The sequence below is a fragment of the Clupea harengus genome, chromosome 5 (genome assembly GCF_900700415.2).
Source record: "Clupea harengus chromosome 5, Ch_v2.0.2, whole genome shotgun sequence".
Taxonomy (NCBI): domain Eukaryota; kingdom Metazoa; phylum Chordata; class Actinopteri; order Clupeiformes; family Clupeidae; genus Clupea; species Clupea harengus.
In genome coordinates this window covers 28,055,297-28,071,485 of record NC_045156.1, presented here as the reverse complement: position 1 = coordinate 28,071,485, position 16,189 = coordinate 28,055,297, and the positions used below count along the sequence as shown (strand labels likewise).

General features: G+C 40.1%; 2 protein-coding genes across 2 annotated transcripts; both read right to left on the bottom strand.

Moving 5' to 3' along the window:
- Positions 1-503: 503 nt before the first annotated feature.
- prkar2ab (protein kinase, cAMP-dependent, regulatory, type II, alpha, B) lies at positions 504-6,451 on the bottom strand. Its single transcript, XM_012832794.3, has 10 exons — positions 5,672-6,451; positions 5,199-5,231; positions 4,650-4,789; positions 3,670-3,776; positions 3,278-3,431; positions 3,083-3,184; positions 2,675-2,749; positions 2,026-2,091; positions 932-1,070; positions 504-688 (listed from the first exon to the last, which is right to left on the bottom strand). Exons 1-10 carry the CDS (start codon positions 5,937-5,939, stop codon positions 564-566), a joined length of 1,209 nt encoding a protein of 402 aa, XP_012688248.1. The 5' UTR covers positions 5,940-6,451; the 3' UTR covers positions 504-563.
- Positions 6,452-7,935: 1,484 nt separating this feature from the next.
- LOC116220590 (mitochondrial carnitine/acylcarnitine carrier protein-like) lies at positions 7,936-13,605 on the bottom strand. Its single transcript, XM_042707900.1, has 6 exons — positions 13,591-13,605; positions 12,778-12,895; positions 11,452-11,524; positions 10,103-10,212; positions 9,819-9,943; positions 7,936-8,069 (listed from the first exon to the last, which is right to left on the bottom strand). Exons 2-6 carry the CDS (start codon positions 12,854-12,856, stop codon positions 8,007-8,009), a joined length of 450 nt encoding a protein of 149 aa, XP_042563834.1. The 5' UTR covers positions 12,857-12,895; positions 13,591-13,605; the 3' UTR covers positions 7,936-8,006.
- Between the last annotated feature and the right edge of the window lie 2,584 nt (positions 13,606-16,189).

Sequence of the window (16,189 nt, the reverse complement as noted above, 5' to 3'; positions counted from 1 at the left end):
GAACTAGAATGATTCATATTTAATCAATAGAGAACAAGAATGATTCATATTTAATCAGTATCAGTAGAGAACTAGAATGATTCATATTTAATCAGTAGTATCAATAGAGAACTAGAATGATTCCAGATCAGAAAAGACCTTTGGGTTATTCTGTTATCAAATCCAAGCCTAAATACACTAGCATAACTCAATTCACAAAAAAATGATTACCTGATTGTATCAATGTGTTTATTAGGAATTCTACTCAAAAGAAGATAACAGACCAGATTCCTAAAAATGTTAACAGAAAAAGGAATGCAATCAAGTTCCACTAAATGGTGGTAAAGGATCACCTGTGACCACTCACTAAGCACAGCAGTATAGGAAGACATTACTGCTGCTGCATTTCAGGTTATTCTTTGTGAACACACTTTAGGAACAAACACAAAAGATTCATATATTCAGCAGTTTCATACCATAAGAAGAATCATTAAAATGTCACTTGCCAAGTATTTTATACATGTGAAAGTTGTTTCATGTCACACAAAAAAATTGCCATGCCGTCTCAAATATTTGCATACAGGCTAGTGCCTTAAGTCAGCACTGGAGCCAAACAGGGCCACTAGCTGCTCCTCATAAGAAGCAATGTTCCTCTTCATGATCTCCTTGCATGAACCAAGCAGACGCTCAAACGCTTGCACATCCATCACTGACGGAGAAAAGATAAGGAACAAAATTACAATCCGGACCCTTCAGGTACAGCAAGTAGATGTTCTCAATACGTTTTATCAACCATCTGGATTGCCTCATTTACATGACCTTCAAACTAGCAAGCAGCAGTCAGTGACACGTGTGGGCTCTCTGGTTTAATGGATGGAGTAGAAATAACAACCTTTTATTTCCTAATAACAAACGTTTGTCTTGTTTATGCATGTTTAAATGAAACCCTCACCCAAGCACTTGGTCTCTCCCACTGCATACACTGATGCGGCGCGTGGCTTTTCGGCGACTAGTGCCAGCTCCCCAAAATACTGTCCCCTAGAACAGCGGGCGATCTCCACTTCCTCATTGGCCATTGGTCCTGCCTTGGTCTAAAGAAGCAAGAAAAACACAAGGCTTAAAGCCTACAACTAACACCCCCACTCCCCGCTCTAGTCCGACACCTCCCCATCACCAACCACAAGACATGTTTATGATTCACTGGCATTATGTTGAATCGGCTCACAAATCTCCAAATTTGGAAAACAGTGGGTTCCAAAACCACCAAGTCCCACACGGCCTCCTGCTTCTTAGGAAGCAGGAATGTTCAGCCGTTTCCCAAGTAAGGACAGATTGTGATTGGATGTGAACTTTGATACGCACAGCCCAGAAATACATTCCTTATTTCTAAACATCTCTTCAAGACACTGCAAGTTTGTTTCATTTCAACTTAATTTCTGTTGTGAGGCAACGGGCTCTGACTGGACAGGACTAAATGGGAAGAGTTTGCTTTACTTTGCTCTTCATCATAATCTTACTATGCTCTTCATCATAATCTTACTATGCTCTTCATCATAATCTTACTATGCTCTTCATCATAATCTTACTATGCTCTTCATCATAATCTTACTTTGCTCGTCATCATAATCTTACTATGCTCTTCATCATAATCTTACTATGCTCTTCATCATAATCTTACTTTGCTCGTCATCATAATCTTACTATGCTCTTCATCATAATCTTACTATGCTCATCATCATAATCTTACTTTGCTCTTCATCATAATCTTACTATGCTCTTCATCATAATCTTACTATGCTCTTCATCATAATCTTACTTTGCTCGTCATCATAATCTTACTATGCTCTTCATCATAATCTTACTATGCTCGTCATCATAATCTTACTTTGCTCTTCATCATAATCTTACTTTGCTCTTCATCATAATCTTACTATGCTCTTCATCATAATCTTACTATGCTCTTCATCATAATCTTACTTTGCTCTTCATCATAATCTTACTTTGCTCTTCATCATAATCTTACTATGCTCTTCATCATAATCTTACTTTGCTCTTCATCATAATCTTCACAACACCAGACTCCACCATGTAAAAACAATCAGCCTCATCCCCCTGAAAGAAGAGAAAGCATGATTTCTTATACAACAGAGACAGAAAGATGCATTTTGTGAAAGTGTTCAATAACTGAATAAAAACAGGGGGTTCTCAAACATTTCAAGGCCTACCCCCACCCAGCTTTTCTTAAACAGTTTTGACATTTGAACTAACATTTTCCAGGAAATTTCATCCATCAGTTAAAACTTTTAACAAAAAGAAAACAGATGTCCATCAGCCGTTGCCTAACTTTTCTTTAACATTGTTTTTATGTTTGAACAGTTAAACATGGATGTCCGTTGTATTAATAATACGGCTAGCTATTTCTTATGACAATGGTTCAACCGTAGGCCCCGACCATACTATATAAATATAGAGTAGGCTATAAACTCACCAAATAGGTTAGTTACAGGCTACAGAGCTAAAGAGCACTGCTATACTTCATTTGACCAGTAGTTGGTTGTTTAGGGTCTAGTTCTGTTTTTTCCCCCACCCCACCATGCTGTAACTCCGTTCCCCCCCTAGGGGGCGCACACCACACTTTGGGGTCCACGGGCAAACACTCTTGCCATAATGCATTTAGAAAATGAAGTGGCTGTACCTGCATAATAATCAGCTCTCCGTCTTTAAAGGATTTCATTCCCAACACATCCACAATCTTCATTCGTTCAGACAACTAGGTAAGATGAGGAAAAGACAGAAAAGTACACAGTACAATGAAGATACGTAATAATCCTATAAATCCTATAAATATGCAATACAAATGAATAAAAGATTTGCCTTTTGGTCTGCTTTGTACTAAATATTTGAGATCATATCACCTAGGATTCATGACACTTCCTTTTTCATTTATAGTCATAGGTTTAACAAATTTGTCCAGATTTGAAATCACCACAGATTTTATATAACTATTTAATTTAACTTGATTATTTAAACAAGGCAGGGCATTGTCAAAGTGAAGTCCTCCCTCACACACGTGCATCCACAGAGAAAGAGAGAGAGTCCGCACCTCAAGACTCTTGAGAAGAGGTACACTTTCAACAAAGACCTCGTACATTTTCCTCTTTTTTGCGTTAGCTTTCACAATCAGCCGGTGAAATGTGGCACGGTCCTAGAAAACAAACACAGGTATGTCACACTGTATACTACAGCCAAGCTGAACTAGTAATCACATCATACGCAGTAAGGTTGCAATGCCTCTCACCAGAGCCCACAGTGCCCCCTGCTGTTTAGCAATGATGGTGGCAGCCCGCGGCGTGTTGTACATGAGGGCCAGCTCCCCAAAGCTGCCTTTGTTGTCATATTTACCCACACATATACTGACTCCATCCTTTTGTACCAGAATATCATACACCCCCCTGCAACAGAGAAATGATCCAACAAGAAAAAAAACACATCCATGATGTAACACAAGACAGAATTTAACATACAACGATCATGTTACTGTGCTTTTTCTTTTCCAAATTTCTCCATTTTCTCCAAACTATGTAGCAGCTTGGAGATTAGCTCAGACTGTGAATCGCCACAGAATGTGTATTCCTACTCATCAGACCCATGGCACAGAATGTGTATCCCTACTCTTCCCATGACACAAACCTTTCGATGACGTAAAAGTTGTCCCCATCCTTCCCTTGGTCTATGATGTGCTCCTCTGGCTTCACGAGCACCTCAAACATGGCATCCAGGACTTCTGAGAACTGCTCCTAAAAAGAACAGTCTGCTCGTGTGTGATGCCTTCATAACTGACCAACACTTCTTCGACACTCCCGATGTTCTCTCAACACAAGCACAGAAGCACTGTCAGCCCTTACAACAGGGTCATTCCACGCCAAATGGCACAATGGCTCCCACTCAACCGTCTCAGATTGGCTGAAAAAATCAAGGTTGTTCATACACTTCTTAATATGTATAAAATATTAGCTCTCTACTCCCAATAGTTTTGTCACAAAAATATGTTTTAGGGGGGAGGGGGTGCCTGTACTTGAGACGCTTTTTTAGCAGCGTTTTCTGAAGAACCATTTTCAAATTGCTATTACTAGAAAAGTATCTTCCAGCCCATTCATCACTTAAGGACAGTTTTTAAATAAAACATACCAAGCATACATAGGAAGGTCTGTGTATAATATCAAGTATCCAGCTTTAACATTGAGCTTTCCACAGGCCTTCAAAGATGCTGCAACAAAGCGTAAAGTATTTTCGCACAAATTCAAGCACCCCGAATACTATGATATACCCAAGCCACCCTAAAACATCCTATTGTGACAAAACTATTAGGAGTAGAGAGCTAATATTTGGGACTATTCATATTAAGAAGTGTATGAACAACCTTGAATTTTTTCAGCCAAATCTGAGATGGTCGAGTGGGGAATTTTCCTTAAATTGTCACGTTTGGCGTGGAATGACCCAACACTGGGTCAGGCTCATCTTACCTAGCCCTTGCTCACTAACAGGTCAAGTTTATTTCTGACCTGCCTGACTACTGTGCAAGTACAATAGCTTCCTGAATCAACTAAGTTTTTAAAAAGAACAACCGTCTTTGCCTTAGAAGAGCAAAGCATGACGATTAAGGGTCTCACCAGTTCGAGGGTTTTAAACAGGAGGATGTCTTTACAGGCCTCCTGCAGCCTATGGCGTTGCTCATCTGTTTTGGAGTGAACTATGCGTGGTTCATTTTCATCGTCCACATCGTCATCTGGGTTGTATGCCTCGGCACACACTGTGAAACATGATAACATACACAAATCATGTGGAAGGAAAATAACGCACAGATACAAAAGATTGAATTAATATTTAAAAGTCTGGGCACCATGCATGAGGTGGTACTGAACATGTTCCAGATGAGATGTAGGCCAACTATCGTTATTGAAAGGGGGAGGGGCACACACACACAGCCTACATCTGGCACAATGAGAGCTTAGGGTTGAAAAAATATGAACACAGGCTAGCAGTGCCAGGGTAACGACAACACGGTTACACAATGTTTTATAATGAATTTCAGGCAATGGTACTCTGTGTGTCCTGTTACAGGATTCATCATCTACTTTGCCAAATAAATTATAAATACACAACCCATCCAGAGCACTGACTGGGTATAAAAACAAACCTATAATTATAAACTGACTTACCTGATACTCGACGGGTGAACTTAGGAGGAGGCGCTTGGAAGATATACAAAACATACCCATTAAAATGTTGAAAAGCACTTTTACGAGATTCATTGTTCTGGTAATGCCAAATGATTTCCGTGTGTAATTCCATAAAACACCACTTATTATCTACACCCTAGGGCCAAAGTCAACCACACATTATGCAAATTCTGATCTCTAGGACATGAAAAGGCAATAATATCATGTGACAAATCTGGAGTGACTGTCTTTAAATAAAGCAATTCAACTCTTAATCCCCATAGGCCAAATGACCACTCTCACTGGGATCAGGAGATTCCAATTCGTTATGCTGCTGTGCGCACGTTTCATAACTATACCCCACCATCTCGCTTGAGCGTGCTAATTGCAGTGAATTAAGTTAAACAACAGGTTCGTACAGTTTGTAACCTTTACACGTTACACGTTATTTCAAACATATGCATTGTACGCACGTTTAAAGTGTAGTTCCTCGGAAAACGCATCGTCCTCCTCATCTGCGCTGAGCCCGCTTGGTTGCGCATCCTCCTCAAACGATACTGCTTTGCGTTCAGTTAGGGTAGGGTCGGGTGACCGAGAAATTGGACGGAAAGTATTACTTTCTCTCAGACGGCTGAAATACTGAATTGCAAACTCCACCAAGTCTGGCGGTCTAGATCGAAGCACCTCCACCGTGTAGCCTTTCAACAAGTCCGTTAGACCAGCGGGTATCTCAATACTCATGGTGGCTTCTCTTTCCAGAAGTTATCCCATATACTCACAGATAACCACAACAAAACAAGCGCTTCCTTGTCTTAAATGTATATTCAAAAGAGCAAGAGAACACAATTACTTTTACCCTTTCTGTTTAGTGGAAAATTAGGAAGTTTTAAAAGCTGTTCACCAGCTAGGCGAAGTCCCAAAAACTAAGTGTCTTTAAGTTCCTCCAAGAGGTTGTTCTGTCTCTTTTCCGGAGACCTCTGCAGCATCATCTGTCAAACAGGATGTCAAAACAAAACGAAGAGAGCGGAACCACAAGTTTCCACAAATAAAGAAGTGCAGTCTAAACGCATATAATTGGTACTACTTAACAGTAAAGAGACAAGAAGAAAACAATATACAAAAAGACAGTAGAATTCTCGGAGTCTGATCCGGGTGCATGATGTTCCATTATCCTATATTCTATGCCCCCCGGGGAGACCCACCCCATTGACTGCTGCGCTCGCTGGGAAAGCTCTGCCAGTTTCCATATTTAGACATACAAGGTAGTGGAAACTATTGATCACGTGTTGTGGGTCAACCCCTAGTAAATCAAACTTAATTAAGCCCTGTCCAAACTATTGTTCTTTTTTCTCTTGAAGACACATATATTGTCAGAGTATCATTGGTAAGAAAGTGTGTGCAATAGGAGTTTAGTATTAAATACTTTACAGTTAGGCCATGTTAGAGGACCGGGTACACAGACAGCAGCGTAAATTAAACATGAATCAAGCTATATTAATTTGTCTAATGCAAGGACAGGAGTGCGTTATGCATCCTGGTGTTGTATATATATGTGAATATACTCTTCACTTCTCCAGAATGGCAAAGAGCCTCTATCCACATGCAATAAGGCTTCTCAACAGCTCACCCAATAGCCCCCTCCCCCCCAGCCTGCCCCGCCCCCATAGGCTGCACTCTAACACTCTACCCTGCACTTATTGATGCATCTCAATATATTAATTGCTTTTTAAAAATGTACTCAGGGATATTTATTTATTAATTGTTATTTATTATTATTTAGCTGTGGCAGTTAGTGTGCACAGCAACTTAAGTTGTTTAGCTGTCTGATGCTGCCTCGTCTGTCTCGTTGTTTTTGTGACAATGACAATAATTCAATTCAATTCAATTTTATTTATTTATATAGCGCCATAACAATACAATTGTCTCAAGGCGCACAATAAAGTACTTTGAACTTTGAACTTGAACTTCTCACTAGTCCAGAGTACTTTTAATGAACCACAGGAAACACGGCTGTAAGTCAAAGGGTGAGATTTATTTACATGTTTGCTGTGGAAATGAGGAATCCACAGCAGGCTCAGTACCTTCACTAAGGTACACACCATAACAGCCCTGAAGTTGGATTGAAATAGGGCAGACTGATAAAATTAGTCAATTACCGCTTGTCACCCTTAAGATAAGTTACAAATATGAACATGAGAGAGCCCGCAAGGGCAGTTTTCTAGGATGGTGCTTAGTTGCTTTTGTTTAGATATAAGGCATTCATTACAGTCAAACTGTGATTAAAAACAACACCGGACACAGGCACACACACAAAACCGATCAAACACAAGAATTAAACCGTGTCTGTCCTCAAATGTGTGCACAACACAAACAGCCGAAAAAATAAATCCTGGAAGGCAGAGACTGGCCATCTGTGAGTGAATTTAAGGCACGTTGATCCCCCTCCTCCCATGTCCTAAACATAATACAATCTGATCAGATAAACAAAATCAATTTCCATAGTGAACACATTCATTTTGGTTTTCCTTTCTGTGTGTTCAAGAATGCTGTGATTCAGCAACCAAAGGAGGTTATCTGCTACATCTACAGTCTCTCCTACTGGCCCAAGTGCAGCAGTACATCTGTACGATCAGCTTGGCTCAGTGTGTGTGTGTGTGTGTGTGTGTGTGTGTGTGTGTGTGTGTGTGTGTGTGTGTGTGTGTGTGTGTGAGTGTGTGTGTGTGTGTGTGAGTGTGTGTTTTGGAGGTTGGTATTGTCAATGCAGCAGGTATGATAACATGATCTCTAAACGGTGGCTCTTCTTTGGGGTCACAGACCTGGTGCCACCCAGTTCAGGAACTTCATGGCCATTTCAAAGCCCAGGAAACATGCCTAAGGAGAAAGGGGACAACCATTATAGGGGGAACGTGTATGTGTTTATGTGTGTGTGTGTGTGTGTGTGTGTGTGTTTTAGAGAGAGAGAGAGAGAAAGAAAGAAAGAAAGAAAGAAAGAAAGAGAGAGAGAGAGAGAGAGAGAGAGAGAGAGAGAGATGTAGATGTAGTCACTTTGCTGGCTGAGCAGTAAGACACTGGCAATGCCACAAGTTGTGGCTTCGTTTCCTGTTCCCAGAGAGCTCAAAACCAACTTGAAATTGGCAAGATAATTCACTTTGGCCCAATACCCACTCACATTAAAAAGCTACTTATATGATGCCAAGTATTAGCCGTATTGGCGTCATGTGGGAATGGGAGCCAATGTCATTGGTACGACACAGTCGCACCATTAATCTATCCCCTGTCGACCTGGTAACACTAACGACTATCTTCTGCCACGGTTCAAGTGGGAATGCGAGCCACAACATTCCTGTCCTGGTGAAGGTCAAGGGGGGGGGGGGACTCTTCCCCTTCACTCACTGCACTGATATCAGAGTAAGACCTTGCCTTGCCCCACTGGTGTCCCATTCTTTCTCTTTCAGGATTGTTTAATGTCTACGTGAAAGCCATTTATCATCCACAAGTGATTGTGATCACTTTGAACCCAAGACTGCCTTTTATTGGTGAGCTCATGTTGAGAAAATATGCGGATCATGTTTCAGGCTGTGCACCAAACGGTGTTGCCTGGTTGCCTAGTTGCTATGCTAGCTAACTAGCTAAGAAAACTTTTAAACAACCTTAAACGGTTTAAATGGCAGAGTTACAAATGATAGCTAGTTACCTAGCTGACGTTACGGTCTCCTCAATTATAAAATGATTTAAAAAAAAAACATAAAATTATAATAGGAAAAAGGTAAAAACCTTGCTTGGCCCCAAAGACACCCTAGCAACTGCCAAATGTTAATATGGCTCCCTGGGCTTGAGTTAGATAGCTAGGTTGACTAGGATAGCTAGGTTAACTGGCATGAGACCTCAACTATGACTGTGCCATTAATTATTGCTCTATTTTAGTCACTATACTACAAATCTTTGTTGGCAGTACTGTCTCTCGTCTGGCGGAGGTTCGCGCTCACTATTCCGTAACACGCTGCTTCATGTGGGAATGAAGACACACTGAACTTCGCACGTGATTGACAGCTAAGTGAGAATGGCAATTTGTTAGTGATTACTGTTTCTAATCTGACATTGTTATGGATTTCATATGAGAAAGAGAGACAGTGCACACTTGTATCTTGAGGATTTGACAAGGTTTACAGTTCAGTTAGCAACACCATGACTGTTATTTGATAAAGGTATGTGAACTGAAACGCTTGATGTCATTAAATCCTTTTAAATGTGTCTGCAGTTTTCTCAGTGAATACTAACACTCCTGAAAAGTAGCCCAGCTTCTCCGCTGCTGTGCACAAGCATCTGCACAAATACACGGGCAGACTCGACTCCGATTGAAGCAGGTTCAAGTGATTATGGGCCTCACCTTCTTGAAGACGCTTTAATGAAGCATGATTCAGGTCAGTGGGTGCGCGAGACACAACAGCAAAGGAACCGGTCACTATCTTACTTAAATACTCATTCATCATAATGACACAACCCCAATTTGAAGCCTACTTTGAATGTTTTTCACATTCATGTTTTCATATAGGTTTTGAAATGATGTCCTTACTGTACTGAACAGTATAGTTTGCAGGTCCTGCTGACAGGCATACTTACAGCATTGGCTGGGAAAGCTCGGAGCATGACGGCCGTGAAGCCCTTGTAGAGCGACCCGATGCCTTCTTCTCTTATTAGCTCCCGCAGAACATCACGGAAGCCATTGGGATACTTCCCCTCAGGAGCTAGACGAGAGAAGAGTTTCAGAACACACATGCACACCGAATGCACTCTGCAGACATCAGTCTCCACACACATACTTTGAATTAGCTGGTTTCTGAAATATTGCCTATCCAACCTTTAATACCTACCCACTCCCACCACGGCATATACACATAACAAACCTGTCTGGAAGCGGGACTTGAGCACGTCTGGGGGAATGGCCACAGCCCAGTTGAAGATCCCTGCCATTCCTCCGGCAAAAAGAACACTCAGGACATTGAGGTCACCGGGGCTGCAGGACGTACACAAACACACAGGTATTACTCCGTAGCCATGAAGACTAAATATTTCAGGTGTTTTAGCTAGAGGTAATCGACATGAATATAATATTTACACAAATATAACTGTTAAGATGCAAATGATCACTCATAGGATTTATTGCATTCACAATATTTCATCTGACATTTAGTAAGACTCAAATTATTTTGGTGGTGGAAACAAGTTTAAAATTCTGCTGAGGTGTGGAATTTGGATAGAGACGTGGCAACATGTTCTAGTGTGACCTGTAAAATGTACACGTGCCACAATCCATCACTGCCCAACTCTGATTTATCTATCTGGCAAATAAAGATCACATTCCCTTTGATAGAAGAGTGGCGTATTATGCCCACATATTTCTGTGTTAGCATGGAAGCAGGAGCAAACCCTGTATCCTTGTCTTGGATATCCTTGAAGTTATGCAAATGAATACATTTATATATCCACTCTCTCCTGATGAGCAAGTGCTCAGCTAAACAGGCTTTCAGGCTAGATGCAACAACAGCATCAAATAGACTATAGTTTGTTCCCAGAACAATTTTAGGTAAAAAATATTTTTTTAAATAGAATTTCTGTACCTAGCTACAAAGTTGCAAAATTTTGATGGTTAAATTGAATGTGTATCACATTTTACATGCTTGGCATAAATACATCCTCTCTCAGAATGGGGTAGGCTATATTGATCCTGACAAAAACAGCGTCATGAAATCTAAGTAAGCAACACTTTAATTTCTTCTCAGCTCAAAATCACATACCCTGATTAACAATATAACAGGCAGTGGCTTGTGGCTTGGGTAATTTAAAACATGTCAGACAAGCTACAATCATATGTCATCGAATTGACTTGTTTTGAACAGAAGAAGCACTACGGTTTATTCCCTGAAAAAGGGTTCCTGCTGCACACGGCCCCAGATGCCACAGCTCATCTGACGTATTCAGGTTGAAGGGATTGCTCGTCTTTAACCAAACCTTTCACTAATTCACTTCGGCCTGGCTCCGCCCACTCAATACCTCTAACCGCACCTTTACCCTTCTCTCAGAAGAGTCTTTTTTTTGTGCAACAGTGCGCATGCATCTTTAGTGTCCGCCCTCAGACTAGGGGCTTTAGTTTCTCAGAGGTCTCAGGTAGTTGGAGCAAGTTAATGTCCACGCATAAGCATGATAAACCTGCGTACAGTAAAGTCTGGGTGATTATGGCCTTATGGACGCTCACCTCTTTCCCTCTGGAGTTAGGATGTGTTTAAGCCACTCGTACGTCATAAAATACATCCCACTGGCTGGTATATCTTAGGCAGAGAAGAGAAAGGGCAGTCAATAATTCACACTCAATTTTTCAGTCACCCAATGGGACCAGAGCTCTGCAAATATATTTCGATGGAATGCAAAAATCTATCGATATGTGAACATCTGCATAAGGCTAAGGGCATAAATGTATACACCAAGTGCCAATCTAAATAAATGTATACACCAAGTGCAAATCTAAATAAATGTATACACCAAGTGCAAATCTAAATAAATGTATACACCAAGTGCAAATCTAAATAAATGTATACACCAAGTGCAAATCTAAATAAATGTATACACCAAGTGCAAATCTAAATAAATGTATACACCAAGTGCAAATCTAAATAAATGTATACACCAAGTGCAAATCTAAATAAATGTATACACCAAGTGCCAATCTAAATAAATGTATACACCAAGTGCAAATCTAAATAAATGTATACACCAAGTGCAAATCTAAATAAATGTATACACCAAGTGCAATCTAAATAAATTGTATACACCAAGTGCAAATCTAAATAAATGTATACACCAAGTGCCAAATCTAAATAAATGTATACACCAAGTGCAAATCTAAATAAATGTATACACCAAGTGCAAATCTAAATAAATGTATACACCAAGTGCAAATCTAAATAAAATGTATACACCAAGTGCAAATCTAAATAAATGTATACACCAAGTGCAAATCTAAATAAATGTATACACCAAGTGCAAATCTAAACACAAACTTTGCTTGACTGCTTAAAAGGGTGTCCATGGACAGCAGCAGTTCCTGTACATTCAAATTACTTTTGATTTCAACTACTGCAGAATTACTCAGAAAGTAAATAATGTACACAATGGATGATAATCACACCCACACCAGTCTTTAGTAGATATACATTTGGCCATTGACTTGGTTTAGTGTACAACCAAGAACTGTAGGTAACCATGACCTGACACTTGCTGGGACCATTCCAATTCAATTCAATCCAATTCAATTCAATTCAATTCAATTCCATTTTCTTCATTGCACCATAAACAATGATCACCACCCCAAGGCTTTTACAACTTGAGCTCTAAAACTCAAGGCACAAGCATATTATTGCAAGAAAAAGTCAAGATGGATTCCACCATATGGTGCTTCTGGTCTAAAGGTAGACATCATAGTACAGCACTAAACAGCTTTAAAAGTGTCCCACTGCAAATTTACCAATAAAAGCAGAAGCAAGAGCTTATCACGGCATATGACCAAAGCCTGTGTCTCACTTACCTCGCATAAGGGTCAATCCTGTGCCTTTGTAGATTCCCCGGATGCCACTCTCTTTGTAGAGTTGCCTCACACAGTCCATAGGCCCCGCATATTTCACCTGACCTGACGCTGATTGGACCTAGGTTCATAAACACATAAATAAACTCTCTCTCTCTCTATATATATATATATATATATATATATATATATATATATACATACATATACATATACATATACATATACACACACACACACACACACACACACACACACACACACACACACACACACACACACACACACACACATACATACATACATACATACATACAACCTGGTATAGCTCTACCTACATATGTTATATAGACTCTCAAAGTTTAATAATGACATATTTGACCTTAACTGTAAGCATGTCATTTTGCATCAGAGACCCAAAGTCAGATGAGGACCACACTAATTAGCAGCGGTGTGTGTGTCTCACCTGTAGTAGACACTTAATACGCTCCCCTGTGTGTGTCTCTCTCACCTGTAGTAGACACTTAATACGCTCCCCTGTGTGTCTCTCTCACCTGTAGTAGACACTTAATACGCTCCCCTGTGTGTCTCTCTCACCTGTAGTAGACACTTAATACGCTCCCCTGTGTGTGTGTCTCACCTGTAGTAGACACTTAATACGCTCCCCTGTGTGTGTGTCTCACCTGTAGTAGACACTTAATACGCTCCCCTGTGTGTGTGTCTCACCTGTAGTAGACACTTAATACGCTCCCCTGTGTGTGTGTCTCTCTCACCTGTAGTAGACACTTAATACGCTCCCCTGTGTGTGTGTCTCACCTGTAGTAGACACTTAATACACTCCCCTTGATTTATCTCATTCCTAAGGAAGGCAAAAACAGACAGGAATGTGATAATTTAAGACCTATAAGTGTATTGAATGTGGATTATCGAATATTTACATTTATACTCTTAAAGAGGCTGGAAAAATGTTTGCCAGATATTATCCATCTGGACCAGACTGGCTTTATAAAGCAGAGAAAAACACAGGACAACATTAGAAGAACACTACATATAATAATAATAATAATAATAATAATAAAACTTTATTTATATAGCACCTTTCATGCAAAAGAATGCAGCTCATATAATAAGACACATCACAGAAAATAATAGAGTTATGCCCAAAATGCATTAGACCTAAACTGGTGTGTTGTATGGAGGAATATGGCCACATAAAGGTCTGGCTATAGGCTTAACATATCTAAAACACAGATAATCACCTTCAACTATGAGCCCACTAGGGATATTGCTCAAAGACTAAAATGGGATGCAGACTCAATAAAATACTTGGGTGTGTACATACCAAAAGACCTAACAACCTTGTCTAACATCAACTTTGGGCCCCTGATCTCCAAAAAAAAAGACAGATGTAAGAAGATGGCAAGTCATTCCATTCCCCAATGTAAGTTCGAGAGTTGAATCAGTTCAAATTAATATCTTGCCAAGGTTACTTTACCTCGAGACTTCCGGTATGAGCGGTGCAGAGTGAGGTCACATTCCTTTGAGCTCCTCATCAGAATCGTTCATTTTGTATATATTAGCTATATTTGAATTGTAAATTTGTGATATTATCACTTTAAATAAGGTTGCTTTACCTCTTTCAAACATTACCTATGGAGGTGGCAACTCAGAAATGTGCAGAATGGGACAAGCTTATATCTAGGTACATATGGAATGGCAAAAAGCCCAGGATTAAATATAAAACTTTGCAGCTTAAAAAGGAATATGGAGGAATGGGGCTTCCATGCCTGTTAGTATATTACTATGCAGCCCAATGTAGGCCTCTAGTATGTTGGTGTAATCCTGGATACTATGCCAGGTGGAAGGACCTTGAAATGGCAATGCCAGGGATCCCTGTTCAGGCAATTATTTCAGATGGTGCACTAACCAAACATCTCTTGGACAAGGCAAATCCATTCATTGGTCTATCTCTTAAAATTTGGAAGCATATTGATTTCCCCCCTAATTTAAGTGATGAAAGATTTAAGACATGGACAAAAAATGGTATCACTGCTTACTGTACTCTGATACAAAAGGGGTCACTGAAGACCTTCCAGACTATGAGGGAAGAGTACGGTCTTGAACAGAAAGACTTTTACAGATTCCTCTAAAAGCGACATTGCTTTGACACACTTCAGAAAGACATAGATATGTCAAATTTAGAGAGTGGAATGATGGAAATCTTCATATCTGCATACAACTCTTAATTGTAACTAAAACCATAAACAATATTCTCACATAGAAAATCACAAGAGTCATTGTATATTAAGGAAAAATGGGATAGTGAGACAAATTATGTCTCTCAGGAGGATTGAAAGAATCTTGTACGTTTCTTCATAACCCCCCAACAAAAGTGACATTACACTACTGATTCAGACAGCTGGAGACAATGTCAAACAGATAATGCAAATCACTATCACATACTCTGGTCCTGCCCAGTGCTAGTCCCATACTGGAAAAGTGTCCATGAGATTTTAATGGAGGTTTACCGAAATAATATTCCCTTCAGATTCAACAATCTATACCTGGGTAGCTCTCCACAAGAGATAAATGCTAAAGACAAGAAGCTTATGTCCATCGTATTAGCTGCATGTAAAAAGGCCATAACCCGTAAATGTCTGAAGCAACAGGCTTCTTTGATAGATGATGGGATTGACATAGTTTATGAAAAATACAAAATGGAGAAATTGTCATACTATCCCAAGCTTCGCCAAGAAGATTTTACCAGCATATGGTTTGAGTGGACCATATATATAGCTCCCAGAAGAGCAGACTTTATATGATGTATACTGTATGTATTTAATTCGAGTACACACATTCCTCCCAGGTAAATAAGGCTACGACAGCTCACAGTGACACATCATGAGATGTAAATGAGCCTAGGAGGTTGTTTTCGGGGAGATTTGTCTGCAAACAGTATTACTCAAAATCTACCAGCCGGATTTCCATCATAACTTGGTGGCAAGGTGTGAGGTCTGAGTTTCCGAGTGCGCTTTTAGCTGCTGTGCCACCTGCGTAAATTGCGCACAGCCCCTGTCTCAGTAGAGACCGTATGGATACTGCTGTTGTGCGATGCTACAGCTGTGTGATTTAATAAGTCAAAGAAAAGGAGCTGACATTCTTCATTTGTTTCTTCTACGTTGTTATATGTGAGTTGGTAATGCGGTAATACTGAGGAAGACGGAGATGAGGTTATTTGGATGTCAGGAGGTGGAGCTCAGCTCCGTTGGGCTCCGGCCCGATTTAACCCCTGGATCATGAACAATAGGCTACAAGTTTACAAGACAAAGGACAATTCCCATTTGAGCTTAAGTCTTTTATTTGATATATCTTTATTGGGTATTGTAGCATTTAGCTATGCAACTGCAGGTATACC

Coding starts and splice junctions, on each gene's coding strand:
- prkar2ab (XM_012832794.3), bottom strand. CDS start 5,939: ATGAGTATTGAGATACCCGCTGGTCTAACGGACTTGTTGAAAGGCTAC. Junction 4,790..5,198: donor GTTCACCCGTCGAGTATCAG/GTAAGTCAGTTT, acceptor CATGTTTCACAG/TGTGTGCCGAGGCATACAAC. Junction 3,777..4,649: donor TGTTTAAAACCCTCGAACTG/GTGAGACCCTTA, acceptor TGTTCTTTTTAG/GAGCAGTTCTCAGAAGTCCT.
- LOC116220590 (XM_042707900.1), bottom strand. CDS start 12,856: ATGGACTGTGTGAGGCAACTCTACAAAGAGAGTGGCATCCGGGGAATC. Junction 10,213..11,451: donor CTAACTCCAGAGGGAAAGAG/GTGAGCGTCCAT, acceptor TACGTCCTGCAG/CCCCGGTGACCTCAATGTCC. Junction 8,070..9,818: donor GAGCTTTCCCAGCCAATGCT/GTAAGTATGCCT, acceptor CTTTCTCCTTAG/GCATGTTTCCTGGGCTTTGA.